Source organism: Pseudophryne corroboree, chromosome 10 (assembly GCF_028390025.1).
Source record: "Pseudophryne corroboree isolate aPseCor3 chromosome 10, aPseCor3.hap2, whole genome shotgun sequence".
Classification (NCBI taxonomy): domain Eukaryota; kingdom Metazoa; phylum Chordata; class Amphibia; order Anura; family Myobatrachidae; genus Pseudophryne; species Pseudophryne corroboree.
This window is the reverse complement of record NC_086453.1, coordinates 16,686,073-16,709,052: the sequence shown is the minus strand read 5'-3', so window position 1 is coordinate 16,709,052 and position 22,980 is coordinate 16,686,073. Positions and strand designations below refer to the sequence as shown.

Here is a 22,980-nt window from a genome sequence, read left to right as displayed (position 1 = left end):
AGGTGCTACACCAGCATGGTTGGATTCTGAATATTCCAAAGTCACAGCTGGTTCCTGCGACACGCCTACTGTTCCTGGGGATGGTTCTGGACACAGTCCAGAAAAAAGTGTTTCTCCCAGAGGAAAAAGCCAAGGAGCTGTCATCTCCAGTCAGAGGCCTCCTAATACCGAAACAGGTGTCGGTGCATCACTGCACACGAGTCCTGGGAAAGATGGTAGCTTCCTACGAGGCGATCCCATTCGGCAGGTTCCATGCCAGAATTTTTCAGTGGGACCTCTTGGACCAATGGTCCGGATCGCATCTTCAAATGCATCGGCTGATAACCCTGTCTCCACGGACCAGGGTGTCTCTCTTGTGGTGGCTGCAGAGTGCTCATCTCGTGGAGGGCCACAGATTCGGCATACAGGACTGGGTCCTGGTGACCACGGATGCCAGCCTTCGAGGCTGGGGGGCAGTCACGTTGAAGAAACTTCCAAGGACTTTGGACACAAGTCACGAAACTTCCCTACACATAAATGTTCTGGAATTGAGGGCCATTTACAATGCCCTGAGTCAGGCAAAGGCCTTGCTTCAAAATCAACTGGTTCTGATCCAGTCAGACAACATCACGGCGGTCGCCCATGTAAACCGACAGGGCGGCACGAGAAGCAGGGCGGCGATGGCAGAAGCCACAAGGATTCTCCGATGGGCGGAAAATCATGTGTTAGCACTGTCAGCAGTGTTCATTCCGGGAGTGGACAACTGGGAAGCAAACTTCCTCAGCAGACACGACCTCCACCCGGGAGAGTGGGGACTTCATCCAGAAGTTTTCCAACAGATAGTAAACCATTGGGAAAAACCACAGGTGGACATGATGGCGTCCTGCCTAAACAAAAAACTAGAAAAATATTGCGCCAGGTCAAGGGACCCTCAGGCGATAGCGGTGGACGCTCTAGTGACACCGTGGGTGTACCGGTCAGTTTATGTGTTCCCTCCTCTTCCTCTCATACCCAAGGTGCTGAGGATAATAAGGAAAAGAGGAGTAAGAACGATACTCGTTGTTCCGGATTGGCCAAGAAGGTCTTGGTACCCGGAACTTCAAGAGTTAATCTCAGAGGACCCATGGCCTCTGCTGCAGCAGGGACCCTGTCTGTTCCAAGACTTAACGCGGCTGCGTTTGACGGCATGGCGGTTGAACGCCGGATCCTAAAGGAAAAGGGCATTCCGGAGGAAGTCATTCCTACGCTGATTAAAGCCAGGAAAGATGTAACCGTAAAACATTATCACCGCATCTGGCGAAAATATGTTGCTTGGTGTGAGGCCAAAAAGGCCCCAACAGAGGAATTTCAACTGGGTCGATTTCTACACTTCCTACAGACAGGAGTGACTATGGGCCTGAAATTGGGTACCATTAAGGTACAGATCTCGGCTCTGTCGATTTTCTTCCAGAAAGAACTAGCTTCGCTACCTGAAGTTCAGACATTTGTAAAAGGAGTGCTGCATATTCAGCCCCCTTTTGTGCCTCCAGTGGCACCTTGGGATCTCAACGTGGTGTTGAGTTTCCTAAAATCACATTGGTTTGAACCACTAAAAACCGTGGAGCTAAAATATCTCACGTGGAAAGTGGTCATGTTATTGGCCTTGGCTTCGGCCAGGCGTGTATCAGAATTTGCGGCTTTGTCATGTAAAAGCCCTTATTTGATTTTCCATATGGATAGGGCAGAATTGAGGACTCGCCCTCAGTTTCTCCCTAAGGTGGTGTCAGCTTTTCACTTGAACCAACCTATTGTAGTGCCTGCGGCTACTAGGGACTTGGAGGATTCCAAGTTACTGGACGTAGTCAGGGCCCTGAAAATTTATGTTTCCAGGACGGCTGGAGTCAGGAAAACTGACTCGCTGTTTATCCTGTATGCACCCAACAAGCTGGGTGCTCCTGCTTCTAAGCAGACTATTGCTCGCTGGATTTGTAGCACAATTCAGCTTGCGCATTCTGCGGCTGGACTGCCGCATCCTAAATCAGTAAAAGCCCATTCCTCGAGGAAAGTGGGCTCATCTTGGGCGGCTGCCCGAGGGGTTTCGGCTTTACAACTTTGCCGAGCTTCTACTTGGTCAGGGGCAAATACGTTTGCAAAATTTTACAAATTTGATACCCTGGCTGAGGAGGACCTGGAGTTCTCTCATTCGGTGCTGCAGAGTCATCCGCACTCTCCCGCCCGTTTGGGAGCTTTGGTATAATCCCCATGGTCCTTTCGGAGTCCCCAGCATCCACTAGGACGTCAGAGAAAATAAGATTTTACTCACCGGTAAATCTATTTCTCGTAGTCCGTAGTGGATGCTGGGCGCCCGTCCCAAGTGCGGTTTGTCTGCATTACTTGTATATAGTTATTGTTAACTAAAAGGGTTATTGTTGAGCCATCTGTTGAGAGGCTCGGTTATGTTCATACTGTTGACTGGGTATAATATCACGAGTTATACGGTGTGATTGGTGTGGCTGGTATGAGTCTTACCCGGGATTCAAAATCCTTTCCTATTGTGTCAGCTCTTCCGGGCACAGTATCCTAACTGAGGTCTGGAGGAGGGTCATAGGGGGAGGAGCCAGTGCACACCAGGTAGTCCTAAATCTTTCTTAGATGTGCCCAGTCTCCTGCGGAGCCGCTATTCCCCATGGTCCTTACGGAGTCCCCAGCATCCACTACGGACTACGAGAAATAGATTTACCGGTGAGTAAAATCTTATTATTTGTTGACTAAAAACAGTGTTTCACAAGAACGCGTTCATATTTGAGTACAGATCCGCAATAACCCGCCGCAGTAAATTTTTTTGTTTTGTCGCACAGACTTGTTTAGTTTACACATTGGCTCAAGCGCTGGTGTGGTACCAAGGGGCAGGATGTGCCCCAGGATTTCTCAGTGATTACCCTTATTTTTTTATTTTATTTAACTTTTTAGATCCTCTCCAACGAGGAGAAAAGGACCAACTATGACCGGTACGGAGACGTGGGAGAGAACCAGGGTTACACACAGCAACAGCACCACCACTTCCACGACAGCTTCTACTTCGATGAGTCCTTCTTCCACTTCCCCTTCAACTCGGAACGAAGGGACTCCATTGACGAGAAGTACCTCCTGCAGTTTTCCCACTACATCAACGAGGTGGTCCCAGACAGCTTCCGCAAGCCCTACCTCATCAAGATCACCTCGGACTGGTGCTTCAGCTGCATCCACATTGAGCCGGTGTGGAAGGAGGTGGTCCAGGAGCTGGAGGGGCTGGGTAGGTGGCTGATTAGACCCTGTGGTGACTCGCTGTGCCTTTCATGATTTATCTGTCAGGAAGGGGATAATGAGTTAGGGGGGGGGGTCCCCAGTTGTAGGGCTGCTTGGGAGATTGACCGTATTTGTTTAAATTCCCGTCCAGTTAATGATGATGACACTGCAGTAACAATGTAAGACACAGTAGCTGCAGATGCCTACAGTGGTGAGTAGGGAAATGAGGAGGTTGCTGGGGCACAGACTAGTATTTGTCCTTATTGAATGGGCGCACGTCAGCTGAAATCTCCAGCTGCTTGTTAGTCTGCTCACCTGAAAATAGGATTTTGGTACTTACCAGGTAGATCCTTTTCTTTGAATCCATAGGGGGCACTGGAATACTCTTGGGATATGGACGGCTTCCGTAGGAAACTGCACTGAATATTTAAATTTAGAACACTCCACCCCTCCATATCCCCGAGTACCTCAGTGTTTTTTACTGAGCCGAACAGGAACTATAGAGAGGTTGACAATGGAGTATTACATATAACGTAACGGACAACAACGAAGTTGACCCATATCGGTACAGTCAACTAAACAGTTGACACCATAACCATCACTTGATAAATTTGAACCAGTCGGTGAGAGTGTGTTACCATAAGATCCTCTGAACTTACCACAAACCAGGTAAAACTGCTCCGGGTGGGCGTCCAGTGCCCCCTATGGATTCAAAGAAAAGGATTTACCTGGTAAGTACCAAAATCCTATTTCTCTAACGTCCTAGTGGATGCTGGGAACTCCGAAAGGACCATGGGGAATAGCGGGCTCCGAAGGAGGCTGGGCACTCTAGAAAGATTTAGGACTACCTGGTGTGCACTGGCTCCTCCCACTATGACCCTCCTCCAAGCCTCAGTTAGATTTTGTGCCCGGCCGAGGTTGGATGCACACTAGGGGCTCTCCTGAGCTCTTAGAAGAAAGATAGTCTTAGGTTTATTATTTTCAGTGAGACCTGCTGGCAACAGGCTCACTGCAGCGAGGGACTAAGGGGAGAAGAAGCGAACTCGCCTGCTTGCAGCCGGATTGGGCTTCTTAGGCTACTGGACACCATTAGCTCCAGAGGGATCGACCGCAGGCCCAGCCTTGATGTTCGGTCCCGGAGCCGCGCCGCCGTCCCCCTTACAGAGCCAGAAGCAAGAAGATGGTCCGGAAAATCGGCGGCATGAAGACATCAGTCTTCACCAAGGTAGCACACAGCACTGCAGCTGTGCGCCATTGCTCCTCTCACACTTCACACTCCGGTCACTGAGGGTGCAGGGCGCTGGGGGGGGGCGCCCTGAGGCAGCAATAAAAACACCTTGGCTGGCAAAAATACCTCAATATATAGCCCCAGGGGCTATATATGAGGTAAATACCCCTGCCAGATTCCATAAAAAAGCGGGAGAATAGGCCGCGGAAAAGGGGCGGAGCTATCTCCCTCAGCACACTGGGCGCCATTTTTCCCTCACAGTTCCGCTGGAAGGAAGCTCCCTGGCTCTCCCCTGCAGACTACTCTACAGAAAAGGGTAAAAAAGAGAGAGGGGGGGCATTTAATTTGGCGCAGTATATAGTTTATATTAAAAAGCAGCTATAAGGGACATAACTCAGTTAGTCCCTGCCTTATATAGCGCTCTGGTGTGTGCTGGCATACTCTCACTCTGTCCCCCCAAAGGGCTTTTGTGGGTCCTGTCCTCTATATAGAGCATTCCCTGTGTGTGTGGAGTGTGTCGGTACGGCTGTGTCGACATGTTTGATGAGGATAATGAGGTGGAGGCGGAGCAGATGCCTTTAGAAGGGATGTCACCCCCTGGGGGGCAGACACCTGAGTGGATGTGCTTATGGAAAGAAATGAGTGCACGTATAACTCATTACATAAGAAATATGACGACATGACGACTGCGGGACAGCCGAGTTCTCAGCTCGTGCCTGTCCAGGTGTCTCAAAAGTCATCAGGGGCTCTGAAACGCCCGCTATCTCAGATGGCACAAGTAGATGTCGACACGGATACTGACACCAGTGTCGACGACGATGAGTCAAATTTAATGCCCATTAAGGCCATTCACTGCATGATTGAGGCAATGAAAGAGCTGTTAAATATCTCTGATTTACATCCAGGTACCACAAAAAAGGGTATTATGTTTGGGGAGAAAAAACTACCTGTAGTTTTTCCCCAGTCAGATGAATTAAATGAAGTGTGTGAAGAAGCGTGGGCTTCCCCTGATAAGAAATTGGTAATTCCTAAGAAGGTACTAATGGCGTTCCCTTTCCCGCCAGAGGATAGGTTACGTTGGGAAACACCTCCTAGGGTGGATAAAGCGCTCACACGTTTGTCTAAAAAGGTGGCACTACCGTCTCAGGATACGGCCGCCCTTAAGGAACCTGCTGATAGAAAGCAGGAGGCGATCCTGAAGTCTGTATATACACACTCAGGCATTATACTTAGACCAGCTATTGCGTCAGCATGGATGTGCAGTGCTGCCGCTGCGTGGTCGGATAAACTGTCAGAAAATATTGACACACTAGACAGAGACACGATTCTGCTAACAATGACCATATCAAAGACTCAGTCTTATATATGAGAGATGCACAGAGGGAAGTCTGCCGGCTGGCATCTAAAATAAGTGCATTGTCCATCTCTGCTAGGAGATGCTTATGGACTCGCCAGTGGATTGGAGATGCAGATTCCAAAAGGCTCTTCCAAGTCCGCCGCATGACGGTGGGGCTCCACAGGCGGAGCCAGGTACGGTGGGGGCCCGCCTCATGAATTTCAGCGATCAGTGGGCTCGCTCTCAGGTGGATCCCTGGATCCTTCAAATAGTATCTCAGGGGTACAAGCTGGAATTCGAGGCGGCTCCACCCCACCGGTTCCTAAAATCTGCCTTGCCGATTGCTCCCTCAGACAGGGAGGCGGTGCTAGCAGCGATTCACAAGCTGTATTCCCAGCAGGTGATAATCAAGGTACCCCTACTTCCACAAGGCCGGGGTTACTATTCCACACTATTTGTGGTGCCGAAACCGGACGGTTCGGTGAGACCCATTTTAAATTTGAAATCCTTGAACACATACATAAAAAAATTCAAGTTCAAGATGGAATCGCTCAGGGCGGTTATTGCAAGCCTGGAGGAGGGGGATTACATGGTATCCCTGGACATCAAGGATGCTTACCTGCATGTCCCCATTTACCATCCTCACCAGGAGTACCTCAGATTTGTGGTACAGGATTGCCATTACCAATTCCAGACGCTGCCGTTTGGACTCTCCACGGCACCGAGGGTATTTACCAAGGTTATGGCGGAAATGATGATACTCCTTCGAAAAAAGGGAGTTTTAATTATCCCATACTTGGACGATCTCCTTATAAAGGCACGATCCAAGGAACAGTTGTTAGTGGATTCTGAATATCCCAAAGTCACAGCTGGTCCCAACGACACGTCTAATGTTCCTGGGAATGATTCTGGATACAGTCCAGAAAAAAGTGTTTCTCCCGGAGGAGAAAGCCAGGGAGTTGTCTTCTCTAGTCAGAGACCTCCTAAAACCAAAACAGGTATCGGTGCATCACTGCACGCGGGTCCTGGGAAGGATGGTAGCTTCTTACGAAGCAATTCCATTCGGCAGGTTCCATGCCAGTATTTTTCAGTGGGACCTGTTGGACAAGTGGTCCGGATCGCATCTTCAGATGCATCGCTTGATAACCCTGTCCCCAAGAACCAGGGTGTCTCTTCTGTGGTGGCTGCAGAGTGCTCATCTTTTGGAGGGCCGCAGATTCGGCATACAGGACTGGGTCCTGGTGACCACGGATGCCAGCCTACGAGGCTGGGGGGCAGTCACAAAGGGAAGAAACTTCCAAGGACTATGGTCAAGTCAGGAGTCTTCCCTTCACATAAATATTCTGGAACTAAGGGCCATTTACAATGCCCTAAGTCCAGCAAAATCCCTGCTCCTACACCAGCCGGTGCTGATCCAGTCAGACAACATCACGGCAGTCGCCCATGTGAATCGACAGGGCGGCACAAGAAGCAGGATGGCGATGGCAGAAGCCACAAGGATTCTCTGATGGGCGGAAAATCATGTACTAGCACTGTCAGCAGTGTTCATCCCGGGAGTGGACAACTGGGAAGCAGACTTTCTCAGCAGGCACGACCTCCACCCGGGAGAGTGGGGACTTCATCCAGAAGTCTTCCAAATGATTGTAAATCAGTGGGGTCGTCCACAGGTGGACATGATGGCGTCCCGCCTAAACAAAAAACTAGAGAGGTATTGCGCCAGGTCAAGAGACCCTCAGGCGATAGCTGTGGACGCTCTAGTGACACCGTGGGTGTACCAGTCAGTTTATGTGTTCCCTCCTCTACCTCTCATACCAAAGGTATTGAGAATAATAAGAAAGCGAGGTGTAAACACAATTGTCGTAGTTCCGGATTGGCCAAGAAGAGCGTGGTACCCGGAACTTCAAGAGATGATCTCAGAGGACCCGTGGTCTCTGCCGCTCAGACAAGACCTGCTACAGCAGGGGCCCTGTCTGTTCCAAGACTTACCGCGGCTGCGTTTGACGGCATGGCGGTTGAACGCCGGATCCTGAAGGAAAAGGGCATTCCGGAGGAAGTCATTCCTACGCTTATTAAAGCTAGGAAAGAGGTTACAGCAAATCATTATCACCGCATATGGCGGAAGTATGTTGCATGGTGTGAGGCCGAAAAGGCCCCAACAGAGGAATTTCAACTAGGTCGATTTCTGCATTTCCTGCAAGCAGGAGTTAATATGGGCCTAAAACTAGGCTCCATTAAAGTACAGATCTCGGCTCTGTCGATTTTCTTTCAAAAAGAACTAGCTCCAGTACCTGAAGTTCAGACATTTGTGAAAGGAGTGCTGCATATTCAGCCCCCATTTGTGCCTCCTGTGGCACCTTGGGATCTCAACGTGATGTTGAGTTTCTTAAAATCACATTGGTTTGAGCCACTAAAAACCGTGGATCTGAAATATCTCACGTGGAAAGTGGTCATGTTATTGGCTTTGGCTTCAGCCAGGCGTGTGTCAGAATTGGCGGCTTTATCATGAAAAAGCCCTTATCTGATTTTCCATATGGATAGGGCAGAATTGAGGACTCGTCCCCAATTTCTCCCAAAGGTGGTGTCAGCGTTTTACCTGAACCAGCCTATTGTGGTGCCTGCGGCTACTAGGGACTTGGAGGACTCCAAGTTGCTAGACGTTGTCAGGGCCCTGAAAATATATGTTTCCAGGACGGCTGGAGTCAGAAAATCTGACTCGCTGTTTATCCTGTATGCACCCAACAAGCTGGGTGCTCCTGCTTCTAAGCAGACTATTGCTCGCTGGATTTGTAGTACAATTCAGCTTGCTCATTCTGTGGCAGGCCTGCCACAGCCAAAATCTGTAAATGCCCATTCCACTAGGAAGGTGGGCTCATCTTGGGCGGCTGCCCGAGGGGTCTCGGCTTTACAACTTTGCCGAGCAGCTACTTGGTCAGGGGCAAACACGTTTGCAAAATTCTACAAATTTGATACCCTGGCTGAGGAGGACCTGGAGTTCTCTCATTCGGTGCTGCAGAGTCATCCGCACTCTCCCGCCCGTTTGGGAGCTTTGGTATAATCCCCATGGTCCTTTCGGAGTTCCCAGCATCCACTAGGACGTTAGAGAAAATAAGAATTTACTCACCGGTAATTCTATTTCTCGTAGTCCGTAGTGGATGCTGGGCGCCCATCCCAAGTGCGGTTTATCTGCAATACTTGTACATAGTTATTGTTAACTAAATCGGGTTATTGTTGAGCCATCTGTTGAGAGGCTCAGTTGTTTCATACTGTTAACTGGGATTCATATCACGAGTTGTACGGTGTGATTGGTGTGGCTGGTATGAGTCTTACCCGAGATTCAAAATCCTTCCTTATTGTGTACGCTCGTCCGGGCACAGTGTCCTAACTGAGGCTTGGAGGAGGGTCGTAGTGGGAGGAGCCAGTGCACACCAGGTAGTCCTAAATCTTTCTAGAGTGCCCAGCCTCCTTCGGAGCCCGCTATTCCCCATGGTCCTTTCGGAGTTCCCAGCATCCACTACGGACTACGAGAAATAGAATTACCGGTGAGTAAATTCTTATTTTTCTTTTTCATCCACTAGGGGTCACTGGAGTATTCTTGGGACATACCAAAGCTTCCCCCGTGGGTGGGAGAGCTGTTTGGCACCTGTAACACGAGGCGGCCAAAACTAGATGCTGATGCCGCAAACGTATCAAACTTGTAAAAGCGCACAAATGTGTGCACTGATGACCATGTAGCCGCACGGCAAAGCCGCGTCGTGGAAGCTCCACGACCAGCTGCCCATGAAGTTCCCACAGAACGTGTGGAATGAGCTGTTACTGATGTAAGCGGCTGTAACCTAGCATGAAGGTAAGCCTGACGTATGGTCAGTTTTATCCATCTGGATAAGGTCTGCTTAGACGCTGGCCAACCCATCTTGGCAGCATCATAGAGAACAAACAACGTATCCGTCTTACGAATTGTAGACGTTCGGGATACATAAACGCGTAAAGCGCGTACCACATCCAGAGTTCCTGAATGTGATGTCAACACAGTAACTACTATTGGTTGATTGATGTGAAAAGATTACACCACCTTTGGTAAGAAAGCGGGATTCGTCCGAAGTTCCGCTCTGTCATCATGAAACCCCAAATACGGTGGCTTGCATGACAAGGCACCCAAATCCGAAAAAGCGCCTTGCTGAAGCTAAGGCTAGAAGAAAAAATTTTTCCAAGTGAGAAACTTTATATCCACTTGCTGTAAGGGTTCAAAATATGAAGACTGTAAGAAATCTAAAACCAGATTCAAGTCCCATGGCGCTGTAGGTGGAATGAATGGAGGCTGTACTCTGAGGACACCTTGGAGAAAAGTGCGTATAGACGGCAATAGAGCCAATCTTCTTTGAAAGTAAATTGACAACGCAGACACCTGCACCTTTAGTGTAGATAAACGCAGTCCTCCATCTAACCCCGTCTGTAGAAATAACAAAAGACGGGATAACTTGAAAGATGATGTCGGAAACTTCAGAGTTTCACACCAACCTATATAGGCACGCCAAATTCTGTAATAATGAGCTGCCGTAACCGGCTTCCTAGCTCGTAACATAGTTGGTATAACCGATTCTGGAATGCCCTCTCTTCTTAAGAGGGTGGTCTCAACAGCCACCCCGTCAAACGCAGCCGCGCTAAATCGGGGTAAAGGAACGGACCCTGTTGTAACAGGTCTGGACGTAGTGGGAGCGGCCAAGGTTCGTCTGCGAGTAGTCCGTGGAGATCCGAGAACCAAGCTCTCCGAGGCCAATGAGGCGCCACTAGTATGACTGTGACAGCCTCTCTTTTGATCCGTTTTAGCACCAGAGGGAGCAACGGGAACGGTGGAAACAGATACACAAGGCTGTACGGCCACGCGACGGTGAGAGCATCCACCGCCACTGCCTTTGGATCTCTTGTTCTGGACACATACTGGAGCGTTTGGTGATTGTGTCGAGACGCCATCAGGTCCACCTGAGGATAACCCCATCGCTGAACCAACATGTGAAACACTTCTGGGTGTAATGCCCATTCTCCTGGGTGAAAATCCCGACGACTGAGATAATCCGCTTCCCATTGTCCACTCCCGGAATGAACACGGCCGACAATATCACCTGGTGGTATTCCGCCCAATTGAGGATTCGAGCTACTTCCTGCATTGCCATGCGGCTTCTCGTTCCTCCTTGTTTGTTGATGTATGCGACCGCCGTCGCATTGTCTGACTGCACTTGGACAGTCTGAGAGCGAAGCATGTGCACTGCTTGTCGTAGCGCATTGTAAATTGCGCGGAGTTCCAGGACATTTATAGACGGCAGTCTTTCGTTATCCGCCCAGAGACCCTGGAGCTGACAATTTTGAACTACCGCTCCCCAACCTCTGAGACTGGCGTCCATCGTTAGAATTATCCAATTCCAGCCGCCGAACAGTCTACCTGCGGTTAAATTGTGTTCCTTGAGCCACCAGAGCAGAGACGCCCTTGCCCTTGGCGACAACCTCACCCTTTGGTGAATCTGCAGATGCGAGCCCGACCACTGTGCGAGAACATTCAGTTGAAATGGAAGCGAGTGAAATCTTCCGAACTGAAGCGCTTCGAAAGCTGCCACCATTGTGCCTAAGAGGCGAATGCACAAGTGTACAGACACTGTGCGTGGCTTGAGCACTAATTGTACTAGATGGCGTAGAATCTGTACTTTCTGTTGTGGTAGGTAAATTCTTTGATTGACCGTATCGAGAATCATACCTAGGAATTGAAGGCGTTGAGACGGAATTAGATGTGATTTCTTGAAATTGACAATCCAACCGTGGTGAACTAGTACATTGTACGTTAGCGACGCATGTTGGAGGAGCATCTGTTGAGACGGAGCTTTGATGAGCAGATCGTCCAAGTACGGAACTATTGTCACTCCCAGGGATCTGCGAAGCGCTATCATCACAGACATCACTTTGGTGAATACCCGAGGCGCTGACGACAGGCCAAACGGTAGAGCCTGAAACTGGTAATGGTTCTGGCGTATTGCAAACCGCAAGAATCTCTGAGGCTGCCAAATCGGAATGTGTAAGTACGCATCCTTGAGATCTAGTGCAATCATAAATTCCTTTGGCTCTAAACCCGCAATCACGGAACGCAGAGATTCCATCTTGAATCTGCAGTAAGTTACGTACTGATTGAGACCCTTTAAGTTCAATATTGGTCTGACTGAGCCATCCGGCTTCGGTACCACAAACAGACTGGAATAATAACCCTGACCCTGTTGATGTACAGGGACCGGAATCAAAACTGCTGAATCCAGTAGGGACTGAATGGCAATTTGCAGAACCGCCCTCTTGTCGTCCGACAGAGGCAATCCTGTCTTGAAAAACCGCAGAGGCGGAAGACAGTCGAACTCTATTTTGTAACCTTTTAACACTAAATTGCGGATCCACCCATCTGCGGATGTGTGGAACCACGCCAAATGGAACGTCTGAAGGCGTGCTCCCACAATCTGAGAACCGAGATGGGCTGGTAGCCCGTCATGCCACTGGTTTGTCGGTAACCTTAGCGTCCTGGCGACTTGTGTTGGTTTGTTGGAAACCACGTCCACGACCACGTCTAGCAGGCGTGGCTGTTCCTCTGCCACGTCCTCGAAAGGACTGAGGTCTAAAGGATTTGAACGAAGGTCCAGCGTACCTCCTTCTTGGTACCGGTGGAGGCAATGGTAAGAAAACCGACTTACCTCCCGTAGCCTCAGCAATCCATGCTTCCAATTCAGGACCAAACAACTTCTTGCCATCGTAAGGCAACGCCTCTATACCTCGTTTGACCTCTGCCTCCCCTTGATAAGCACGCAGCCAGAGTGCTCGTCGTGCCGTAACTAGCGACGATGAAATACGAGAAGTGAGCTGACAGACGTCGGTAGACGCTGTACAGAGATACTCTGCAGCCTCACACATTTGATTTGCAAGAAGTATCAGGTTTTCGTCATGTAAGGCAGATTTGAGTTCTGTAATCCATATTATGAGCGTCTTAGTGACCCAGATGCCAACCAGGTCTCAGCATCACTCCTGCTGCTACATACATGGACTTTAGCATAGTTTCTATCTTGCGATCTGAAGGGTCTTTAAGCGTAGTAGCCGCTGGCACTGGTATGGTTAATTTCTTGGTTAGCTTCGACACTGACGAATCAACTATTGGTGGATTCTCCCATGTACATGTTACCGAGTCTGGAAACGGGTAACTAGACTTAAATCTGCGAGATAATCTGCGTTTATCTGGATTCTGTCGTGTTTCTACTAACATCTGATTAAGAGATTCCGAGACAGGAAAACTTATTGGAGTTCTTTGTCGTTTAGTAAATACGACCTGATCATTTGTGAGAGGCTCCTCAGTTTCAGTAAACCTCAGAGACTGACGCACCGCTCTGATGAGATTATCAATGCCGGAGCTGTTAAAATCCTCACTCTCTGACTCCACTTCGCCCTCCTCACCCTCATCTTGTTCCGTGAGGTCTGGCATATAATCGTCAGAATGCAACATAGCAGAAACTGGAAAATCATAAGACATATGAAATTTATCCCGTCTACTCAAAATGGATTTGGACCTTTCGCAAGGCTGAGACACCTCCGGTAGTTCTGGCGGTCTCACCCTAGACTCAGATCTTGCCGTTTCCCGCTCTTGTCGAGCGGCGGCCAATTCTGATTGCAACCCAGCCAATACATTGGCTAGCATTTCCCAAGGAGGGTTCGGTGAGGAAATTGGCTGTAAAACCGGAGCAGAAATTGTATTCTGAACCGAATCCACAAAACCTACTGTACATGTGGTAGATCCATCCGGTAACACACTGCTACAGACTTTGCAATTATGCTTTTTAGTTTTTGCTGGTGCCTTACTCATTATGGCGACAGACAATACAATACACAAAAACCAGACACTTGCACGACTCCGTTAAATAGTACTAAGGTGTTATATATATATATATATATATATATATATATATATATATATATATATATATATATCAGCATATAGAAAACCACAGCACTCGCCACCCCAGAAGTGGGGTGCAGTATCCGCACTCTGCACTAATAGGGTGGGGTGCATGTAGCCCATGGCCACCTACTCAAAAATATAGAAACAAAAACTACAGCACTCCCCAAAATACGCTCAACTATCCTCACAACATCTATGGATAAATGAATAAACGATGGGGGTTTAGTTAGTCAATTGGCCAATGCACGGAAGCCTGCATACCGCTCCACGGTACCCCACCTTCATGCAGGTCCTACACTATCACCAAATCATCTAAATTAAAACCTGCCAACTGTATCACATAATATAACTGCAAAAATGCCCACTTGGTGTAAGGTAAACCTGCCATGAACTGCATGGCTTTTAAAGGTACACTAGTCACCTGACACTGGCTAATCATTTACTAAAGGGCAGCTGACACAGGTTTAAGATAATTGGGGTGCATGAACAGTGTTTGTGGCCACAGTTAATGAGTTAACCAGGGGTTAACCCTAAAATATACCAGCATATAGAAAACCACAGCACTCGCCACCCCAGAAGTGGGGTGCAGTATCCGCACTCGCCACTAATGAATAAACGATGGGGGTTTAGTTAGTGAATTGGCCAATGCACTGAAGCCTGCATACCGCTCCACGGTGGCGAGTGCGGATACTGCACTCCACTTCTGGGGTGGCGAGTGCTGTGGTTTTCTATATGCTTGTGGGCATTTTTGCAGTTATATTATGTGACACAGAGCTGTTACTACTTCGAGCACAGAAAAAACACTGAGGTACTCGGGGATATGGTGGGGTGGAGTGTTCTAAATTTAACTATTCAGTGTTGTTTCCTACGGAAGCCGTCCATATCCCAAGAGTACTCCAGTGACCCCTAGTGGATGAAAAAGAAATAGCTTGGCTCGCCTAGGATCACGCTGGTAGACTATACCTTAGAAGTGTAACCATGAGGTGCAGATTTACCTTCTGAGTATGACTGGCAGACACAGTCTAACATCGCTTGGTGCAATTGTCTCGTTCAGGGGGGGGGGGGGGAATAAAGATATGTCACTTGTGCTGAGATCAGCCAGTCCGGAGTTTGTATCCGTGACGGGAGGGTCACTCTGAAAACTGCACAAATTCTGAGATTCCGGAGGAGGTGTCAGTCAGAAATGTGGGGAGACGGGATGGGATTAGGCCAGGGGCGGATTGGGAACAAAAAGCGTCCCTGTAGAAATTTGTACTAGTGGCCCCACTTGGGCAGCACCAGAGGTGTAAGGTCTAGCCATGGGCCATGGCAGCAGCACCCTCCCCCCAAGACTTTCCAGATAGATGCTGGACAAGCCCACAAGGGGGAAGTTAAAAGGAAATAAAATTACATATTATGAGCACATTATATGATACACCTTCAGAATTTAGGAAACTATATAATTCTTTAGAAAGATATTTTTTCTTGCTTTTTTACACCAACCGTATCCCAATCACTATTCACTCAATCTTATATGTCAGCCAAGCAGGCAGACAGAGCATACACTAGATCATCTGCAATCACAGGCTAAGTGGCAAAGTCATTTTCATATATGCAAATTATTTAGCATCTTATTCATTATGTCTATAAATAGGAGCACATGTCCTCAAACAAAACAGGCCCCCACGGGTGCGCCGACCCACCGGGACTCTTCCCTGTAAGCCCTATGGCCAGTCCGCCTCTGGATTAGGCATTACATTTTGCTCACTGCGCTACGGACTGCTCCTGGTCTATGCTGTTTCATCGCTCTGTGATGTAACTGCTGTGCGATATCACTGCTGCCTTGTTGGTAGAATTGTACTCCAGACAGATGGGTACTAGATATAATACACAGATATGATAATGGAACTCATACTGCAGACTCAAGTTCCAGACTGTGGGCTTCACCTGCTCAAGGAAGTTCTGAAGAACCTACTGGTTCAAGAAACCTATTCAGTGCTATTTACCAGACTTAATGCCACCAGGGGACAACATCCCTCATTTTGATGCCTGTGTTTTAAATTTGAGCATCCGTCTGGTTTTATTGCACGGTGTCAAAAGACCATTTAAATCTTAATGATTAATACCTGAAAGGTTCCTGGTGCTGAAGGTGACCTCTCTAGTTGCGGAGGCATCGGCAGGAAGAATTTTAGAAACTGCAAGCCCTGAGCCAAGGTGAGCTATTGCTAATGGTTCACAACAACAGGGTGACCATCATCGTGTCCCCACATTTTATTGGCCGAGGTGTTCTTTATTCTCTTTCCCTTTGCATCACAAGAAATTGTCCTTCCATCTTTGTGCCCGCTTCACGAAAATGAAAATTGAGCCGATGCCTCGTACTTAAACTGTGAGGAAGGCTTTGCGAGCCTATACTGAGGGATCACAACTTATTTGCAAGTCACCGATGTTTCTATGCTTAGCAGGACTAGATCTGGTTATGTGCTTGAAGCTGGCAGCTGTAGAAGGCTACATGGCATCGATGCCCCTGTCATTAATGGGTAGTGGGAACTGTAGCTTAGATGGACCAGATGTGTTGAGCAGATACCTGGGTATCTCCTGGCACATTCATTAAGGGAGTTATTCAGGTGTGTTTGCACCTGAGACCATTGGCGTAAAGTATCGATTTTTGGTACTTTGTGTGTGCGCGGGACCCGTTCTGCGTAAACATAGGACACAGGCTAGTATCAGACTGTCATTGATTGATAGTCTGATTCCGTTTCGGGAGTGGGGATAGGGTGGTGACACGCTCCGTTTAGAAAAACTGAGTCATGTCGTCGCTGTTTAGGGGGTGGGAAGAGACCAGGCTCTCTCTGTCATAGGAGATTTTCTGACCTCTGCGACGGGCGGCATCCAGGTAAGCTTCGATCTGATGCCATGTCCTAGCACGCAGCTTGGGTCACTGCTGCAGCAGGAAGCGTGCATGTGAGAGACGTCTCCTGCTGCATTTACATACAGCGCTATCATGGAAGCAGAAGTGATAGCAAAAACCAACCGCACCTGAATGACGCCTTAAACTCTGCAAATCCGAGTGCTGATTTAATCTTCCCAGTCTACCATTAAGTGTCCTGCTGTACCATTGATCCATTTTGCTGCTCTTTTAAGCCCAGTTTTACCTAACTGCAACCCTCGTTCTCCTTCCCAAAGCAAAGGACTTTGGGGATAATTCAGAGTTGATCGCAGCAGCAAATTTGTTAGCAGTTGGGCATAACCATGTGCACTGCAGGGGGGGAAAGATGTAACATGTGCAGAGAGAGTTAGATTTGGGTGGGGTGTGTTCAAACTGAAATCTAAATTGCAGTGTAAAAATAAAGCGGCCAGTATTTACCCTGCACAGAAACAAAATAACCCACCCAAATCTATCTATCTCTGCACATGTTACATCTGCTCCACCTGCAGTGCACATGGGCCCTCATTCCGAGTTGTTCGCTCGCAAGGCGATTTTAGCAGTATTGCACACGCTAAGCCGCCGCCTACTGGGAGTGAAACTTAGCTTCTTAAAATTGCGAACGAAAGATTCGCAATATTGCGATTACACATCTCGTAGCAGTTTCAGAGTAGCTTCAGACTTACTCGGCATCTGCGATCAGTTCAGTGCTTATCGTTCCTGGTTTGACGTCACAAACACACCCAGCGTTCGCCCAGACACTCCTCCGTTTCTCCAGCCACTCCCGCGTTTTTTCCGGAAACGGTAGCGTTTTTTCCCACACGCCCATAAAACGGCCTGTTTCCGCCCAGTAACACCCATTTCCTGTCAATCACACTACGATCGCCTGAGCGAAGAAAAAGCGGTGAGTAAAAATCCAAACTTCATAGCAAATTTACTTGGCGCAGTCGCAGTGCGGACATTGCGCATGCGCACTAAGCGGAAAAACGCTGCGATGCGAAGAAATTTTCCGAGCGAACGACTCGGAATGACCTCCCTGGTTTGGCCCATCTGCTAACAAATTTGCTGCTGCGATCAACTCTGAATTACCCCCTTTATTCAGAGTTGAACGTAAATGCAAGTTGTGGCTTATTTTGGCCTCCACTTTCATCTTTTTGCTTTGGATGTCGTCTTGGTTTTTTTTCAAGTTGCACTTATGACTCTTCCGACTAGGGGCCTGGGTACGATAGGGGGTGTAGACTCTGCGTTATTGCAGTATGGGTATATCATGGCTGATTGTGGCCGGGAGAACCCATGTGCCTCTTTGGAGGGAGATGACGGATAATTTCCTCTGGCAGTATCGCTTTCGCATTAAGTTTATAAGTTGCACTGAATGAAACAAATGAAATTAAACTGCGTCTGGTGAGATATAATAGCACATTACAGTGTAGAGGACATACATTCACTCTGAGAAGGGGGAGGCTGCTCTTATGTTTTAGTGTGGTCTTCGTTTTGCATTTATCAGGCTGCATGTGAATTGGGTACTTACCTACATTCTGCATATCGGCTTATTAACATGTGGGGGATGGGGAACTTGTGTATTGAAAGTTTTCATTATGTGAATGATCAGAAAGTCATCCTCTGCAAGCCGTGGCCACATTAAACAAGAAGATATTTGAACGTTGCTGATAATGGACTTACCTAGTGTACAGGGCGCTTTCCGTGTTCACTGTTAGAAATATTAAACGTATCGTAGAGAAATGTATCTGAAGTGAACTCTGCCCTTACAGGTGTCGGTATCGGAGTGGTGCATGCTGGGTACGAGAGACGACTTGCTCACCATCTCGGAGCACACAGCACCCCCTCCATCCTAGGAGTAATTAACGGGAAGATCTCCTTCTTTCACAACGCCGTGCTACGGGAGAACCTCCGACACTTTGTGGAAAGCCTTCTTCCGGGAAATCTGGTGGACCAGGTGAGACTATCCGGCCCGACGTCCCCAGCTAAGGAAAGAATTGTGTTTGCGTGAAATATTCCTGTAACGAGAATCTCCTGTTGCAGATAACCGATAAAAACTACATTCGGTTCCTATCCAACTGGCAGCAAGAAAATAAGCCCCACGTGCTCCTCTTCGATCAGATGCCACCCGTACCACTTATCTACAAGGTAAGGGATCAGTCTGTAGACAAGTTGCTCTGGACCTCATGATTTAAAATATATCTAGAAAATAATTACCTATGAAACATCTAACACTGTCGCAAAACCTCAGCGAATACGAATTCACCGTCTGTCGTTCCCCCGCAGTTGACAGCTTTTGCCTATAAAGATTACTTGTCGTTCGGCTACGTGGACCTTGGCCGGAGGGAAACTGAGCAGATGAGCAGTCAGTACAATATTAACATGTATGCACCCACCATGCTGGTCTTCAAAGAGCACGTTAACAAGCCAGCCGACGTGGTGCAGGTACGTGGTGGGCACTGTTTCTCATTCCTTTTATACCTTGTTATAGTCTACTCCCCAGGGCTGCTGGGCCACGAACGGAATCTGATTATGGATGGAGTAAAGGATTCATATTTCTCTCTCCAGGCGCGGGGGATGAAGAAGCAGGTTATCGATGACTTCATTTCCACCAACAAATTCCTCCTAGCAGCCAGGCTGACCAATCAGAAACTGTTCCAAGAGTTGTGCCCAGTGAGGAAGTCTCACCGTCAGCGCAAGTGGGTACCGCTACCTGCAGGTCACACTTATCACATCAGTAATGAGACTGAGTGGCTGCATCGTTCTAGAGTGAGAATATGGGCATAGCCTGTAACTACGCCAAAATATTCAAGTGCTGTAATGAGAAGTTTGGGGATGTAATTAGATGGGGAGGCATTGAAGGTTATGTGGGTGGGTCTATATTTGATAAGCTTGTCTGAAGAGGTGAGTTTTCAGGGAACGTTTTAAGGTTTGGAGACTAGAGGAGAGTCTTGTGGTGTGTGGGAGGGCATTCCACAGAGTGGGTGCAGCCCAGAAAAAATCCTGTAGTTTTGAGTGGGAGCGAGTAATGCGTGTGGATGAGAGACGTAGATCTTGTGCAGAGAGGTCGGGTTGGGAGATATGAGATGAGTGAAGAGATGTACGTTGGTGTAGTTTGGTTAATGGCCTTGTGTGTGAGTAAAAGTATTTTATATTGGAGTATAATTGTATCAGTTTTTTTGTGGGTTAATGAGGATTTATATGTAGAAAGGGGGATGCAGATCGGAAAGGTCAGACATGTACTCATAGCTCAGATCTCTCATGGTCTGACACGTATCTGGGGTTACTGGGCTTAAGACCAGAACCTCATATACACCCAGTGCAACCTATGTCCATCCGGCTTCCAGGCTCTGTCCCTCACTCTAGTACTTTGTGTTACTGTCACTGGCAGCTGTTCCTCAGCAAGAATGTAGGACACTTGCGGGAAGTTCTGATAGTTGGGAGGAGTTCTAGAATTTTCTATTATGTTTGTGTGTTTGTACTTACAGTATATAAGAATTGTAAACGCTGTAGCTTCCCTCAATACGTTGTGCCACAGACAGTATATAGAAAAACATGCCTCCACGCAGAGTGATGGGCTGGTGCATGTATGGAACTGAAGCCCCCTATGTATGACCTGTCAAACATTGGTCACCAGGGCTGTTACTAGGCTGTTCAACTGGTGCCACCACCAAGGGTGCAAGTCTGAGAGGGTGGTGTCATCTCTACCCCAGTGGCACCTGTGCCTGGTGCCCAGCTCCTTCTTCCTGAACCCTGTATACCGTGATGTCAGGTATGCAGTGAGCTTTGTCCGCCAACAGAGGGTGCAGAAGAGCTCTGTTGGACACAGAGACTTTTTTTTTTTTTAAATTGTTTAATCTTTTTACACCAACAACTACAGAAATGGCTGAAAGCCAATTGCTATTAATGTATGACTTAAACTCAAATGATTCAACAAAGAATACACTCCACACAGTATTGCACAATGATGGAGGCATTTTGATGTTATGGTACAGTTGCCTAAATCCTATACAGCAGGGGTGGCCAAACAGTCGATCGCGATCGACATGCGACCAGTCGATCGCGATCCGCCGCCCATCCACCCGAAGCCTCGCCTGCCGCCCTGCCCCTCAGTCTGGTCTCCGGCAGTGACGGCGGAGTGTATAGCTCAAATCAGGCGCCGGTTCGTTAGCCAATCAGAGCTCGCGGACCGGCGCCTGATTTGAGAGATACACGCTGCTGTCACCGCCGGAGATCAGACTGAGAGGCAGGGTGGCAGGCAGGAGAAGCGCGCGCTGCGCTCTCCACACACAGCACGGTGAGCAGTACTATGGGGGCATATCTGTAATCTGGCACTGTGGGGGCATATCTAGCACTGTGAGCACATGGCACTGTGGGGGCATATGTGGCACTGTGGCACATGGCACTGTGGGGGCATATCTATCTGGCACTGTGGGTCATATCTGGCGCTGTGAGGGCATATGTGTGTCTGGCACTGTAGGGGCATATGTGTTTGAGGTTTTTACCTGTGGGGGCCAATGTGTTATTTCGTGCGAGACAGTCATTACACTCTGTGCAGCAAGGCTACGTCCCTTTTTTTGTTATAACATGCCCACTTTTTGTTATACCACGCCCCTTTTTTGGGCATTCCGCCTAGGTAGATCACAAAAGCTTTTCAGCTTTCAAAGTAGCTCGCCGACTCCAAAAGTCTGGCCACCCCTGCTATACAGGAAGTTGCCGTTTCCACTATTAAATCCTGTCTCACAAACGCACTAGAATCTTAACCCACAGATAGTATAGTTCACATATAATATGGGGCTCTGTGAGTGTGTGTTATCTGTAGACTGTTATGATTAATCCAGGACTTGTATTGCCGTCTGCTGACTACGTTCCTGACTGTACTTTACAGGTATTGTGTTGTTTTGCTAACCGGGGAAGGTGAGCCGTTCCGGAAAACCTACGAGTCCTTCCTGGCGTTCGCCTCGGCCAACACCAAGGACACGGTTAGATTCGTCCATGTCTTCAAGGAGCGCCAGAGCGAGCTTTCCGTCGCACTGCTTGGGGAGGATATACAGCCGGGACACTCTTCCGTATGTACTCGTGTTTTGGGCTGAAGTGTTTATGTTTGAAATTATCAGATGGGCATAAAAAACGTTTTTACTCATTCAGATAGGACTTCTCGTGGATAGTTCGAGGGGAAAAATCACCAAAGACTAATACTAGACGGATTATAGCAAAATTATACATTTATTCATTTGGTTAAATAAGAAATATGGGAAATGATCTAGAATTTGTGCTTAGCACAATGGTTCCCAAACTTGGGGCCTCATAACTGAACCAATGGATGACACATAAGCACAACTTTTATTTAATTTAATAATTTTTTCTGAATTTTTGTGTAACAAACGTTTGGCCTGGGGGTGCCGTGAAAAAAAAAAACTTCTGATACTCCGGGGTGCTGTGATTAAAAAAAAAAAAAAAAAAAAAAGTTTGGGAACCACCCTCTTGGCGCAAACTGTATGTCTCTTGTTTGTATAGTCATAGCCGTGTGCAGGTCAGTAGCTGGGTGTAACCATGATGCCAAACGTTTGTCCTCCTGGTAGGTGGCGATTCTGGAAAGGCGGAACTCTGCCGGCAGAACGGTGTACAACACCCTGGCCAATATCTGGAGCGGGAGTGAGGAAAACAAGTTTGCGCTGCTGGACTTCCTGGACCGGCTGAGGAAAGACCCCACTCTGCTATCTTCCGAAACCAAACTCTTGGATCTGAATGACGAGCTGGCGCCTGTACGTACGCCTGGGAAACGCTGAGCCGTTTCACTTCTAGGGCTCATTCACAAATTTCAGTTGTAATGTTCTTCAAATGCGCTTCACTGTTTTGTGTAAAGCACTTTACAAATAGAATCAGGATGGTGATCACACTTACTGTATGCGGGAACAACCTTTTATATTGGGGTCCTGCGTGTTGTATCGTTTCTTCTGATACAAGTGTATATTTATTTTGTCATTTTCCTGCACAAAAAAACTGTAAATGAAAAATGTGTTTTTCACGAGCTGATTTGTTTTAGGCGCTTCTTGTTTCCAGGTGTTTTTCCTGCGCTGGGTATACACTGCGATTGACTATTGGTCTGATGTGTGGGACAGCGTTCTCCATAATAACTGGTACGTGTTACTCTGGTGTTCAGCTGCCGGTGGCTCTGGCCGGGACTTGGGTTTATGACGTGTCTCTGTCTTTACAGGAGGGAGATGATGCCTCTGCTCTCTCTGATCTTCTCCGCTCTCTTCATCCTCTTCGGGACAGTCATTGTGCAGGCGTTTAGGTGAGTG

General features: G+C 48.0%; 1 protein-coding gene across 1 annotated transcript in view; it reads left to right on the top strand.

Moving 5' to 3' along the window:
• Positions 1-22,980, top strand: part of DNAJC16 (DnaJ heat shock protein family (Hsp40) member C16) — a 47,130-nt gene that overhangs the window by 18,185 nt on the left and 5,965 nt on the right. Inside the window, exons 4-12 of the mRNA XM_063942168.1 lie at positions 2,929-3,250; positions 18,448-18,632; positions 18,719-18,823; positions 18,962-19,120; positions 19,244-19,374; positions 21,564-21,744; positions 22,258-22,440; positions 22,739-22,815; positions 22,893-22,973. Of these exons, the coding sequence (XP_063798238.1) occupies positions 2,929-3,250; positions 18,448-18,632; positions 18,719-18,823; positions 18,962-19,120; positions 19,244-19,374; positions 21,564-21,744; positions 22,258-22,440; positions 22,739-22,815; positions 22,893-22,973 (1,424 nt within the window). The remainder of the gene's footprint in view (positions 1-2,928; positions 3,251-18,447; positions 18,633-18,718; positions 18,824-18,961; positions 19,121-19,243; positions 19,375-21,563; positions 21,745-22,257; positions 22,441-22,738; positions 22,816-22,892; positions 22,974-22,980) is intronic.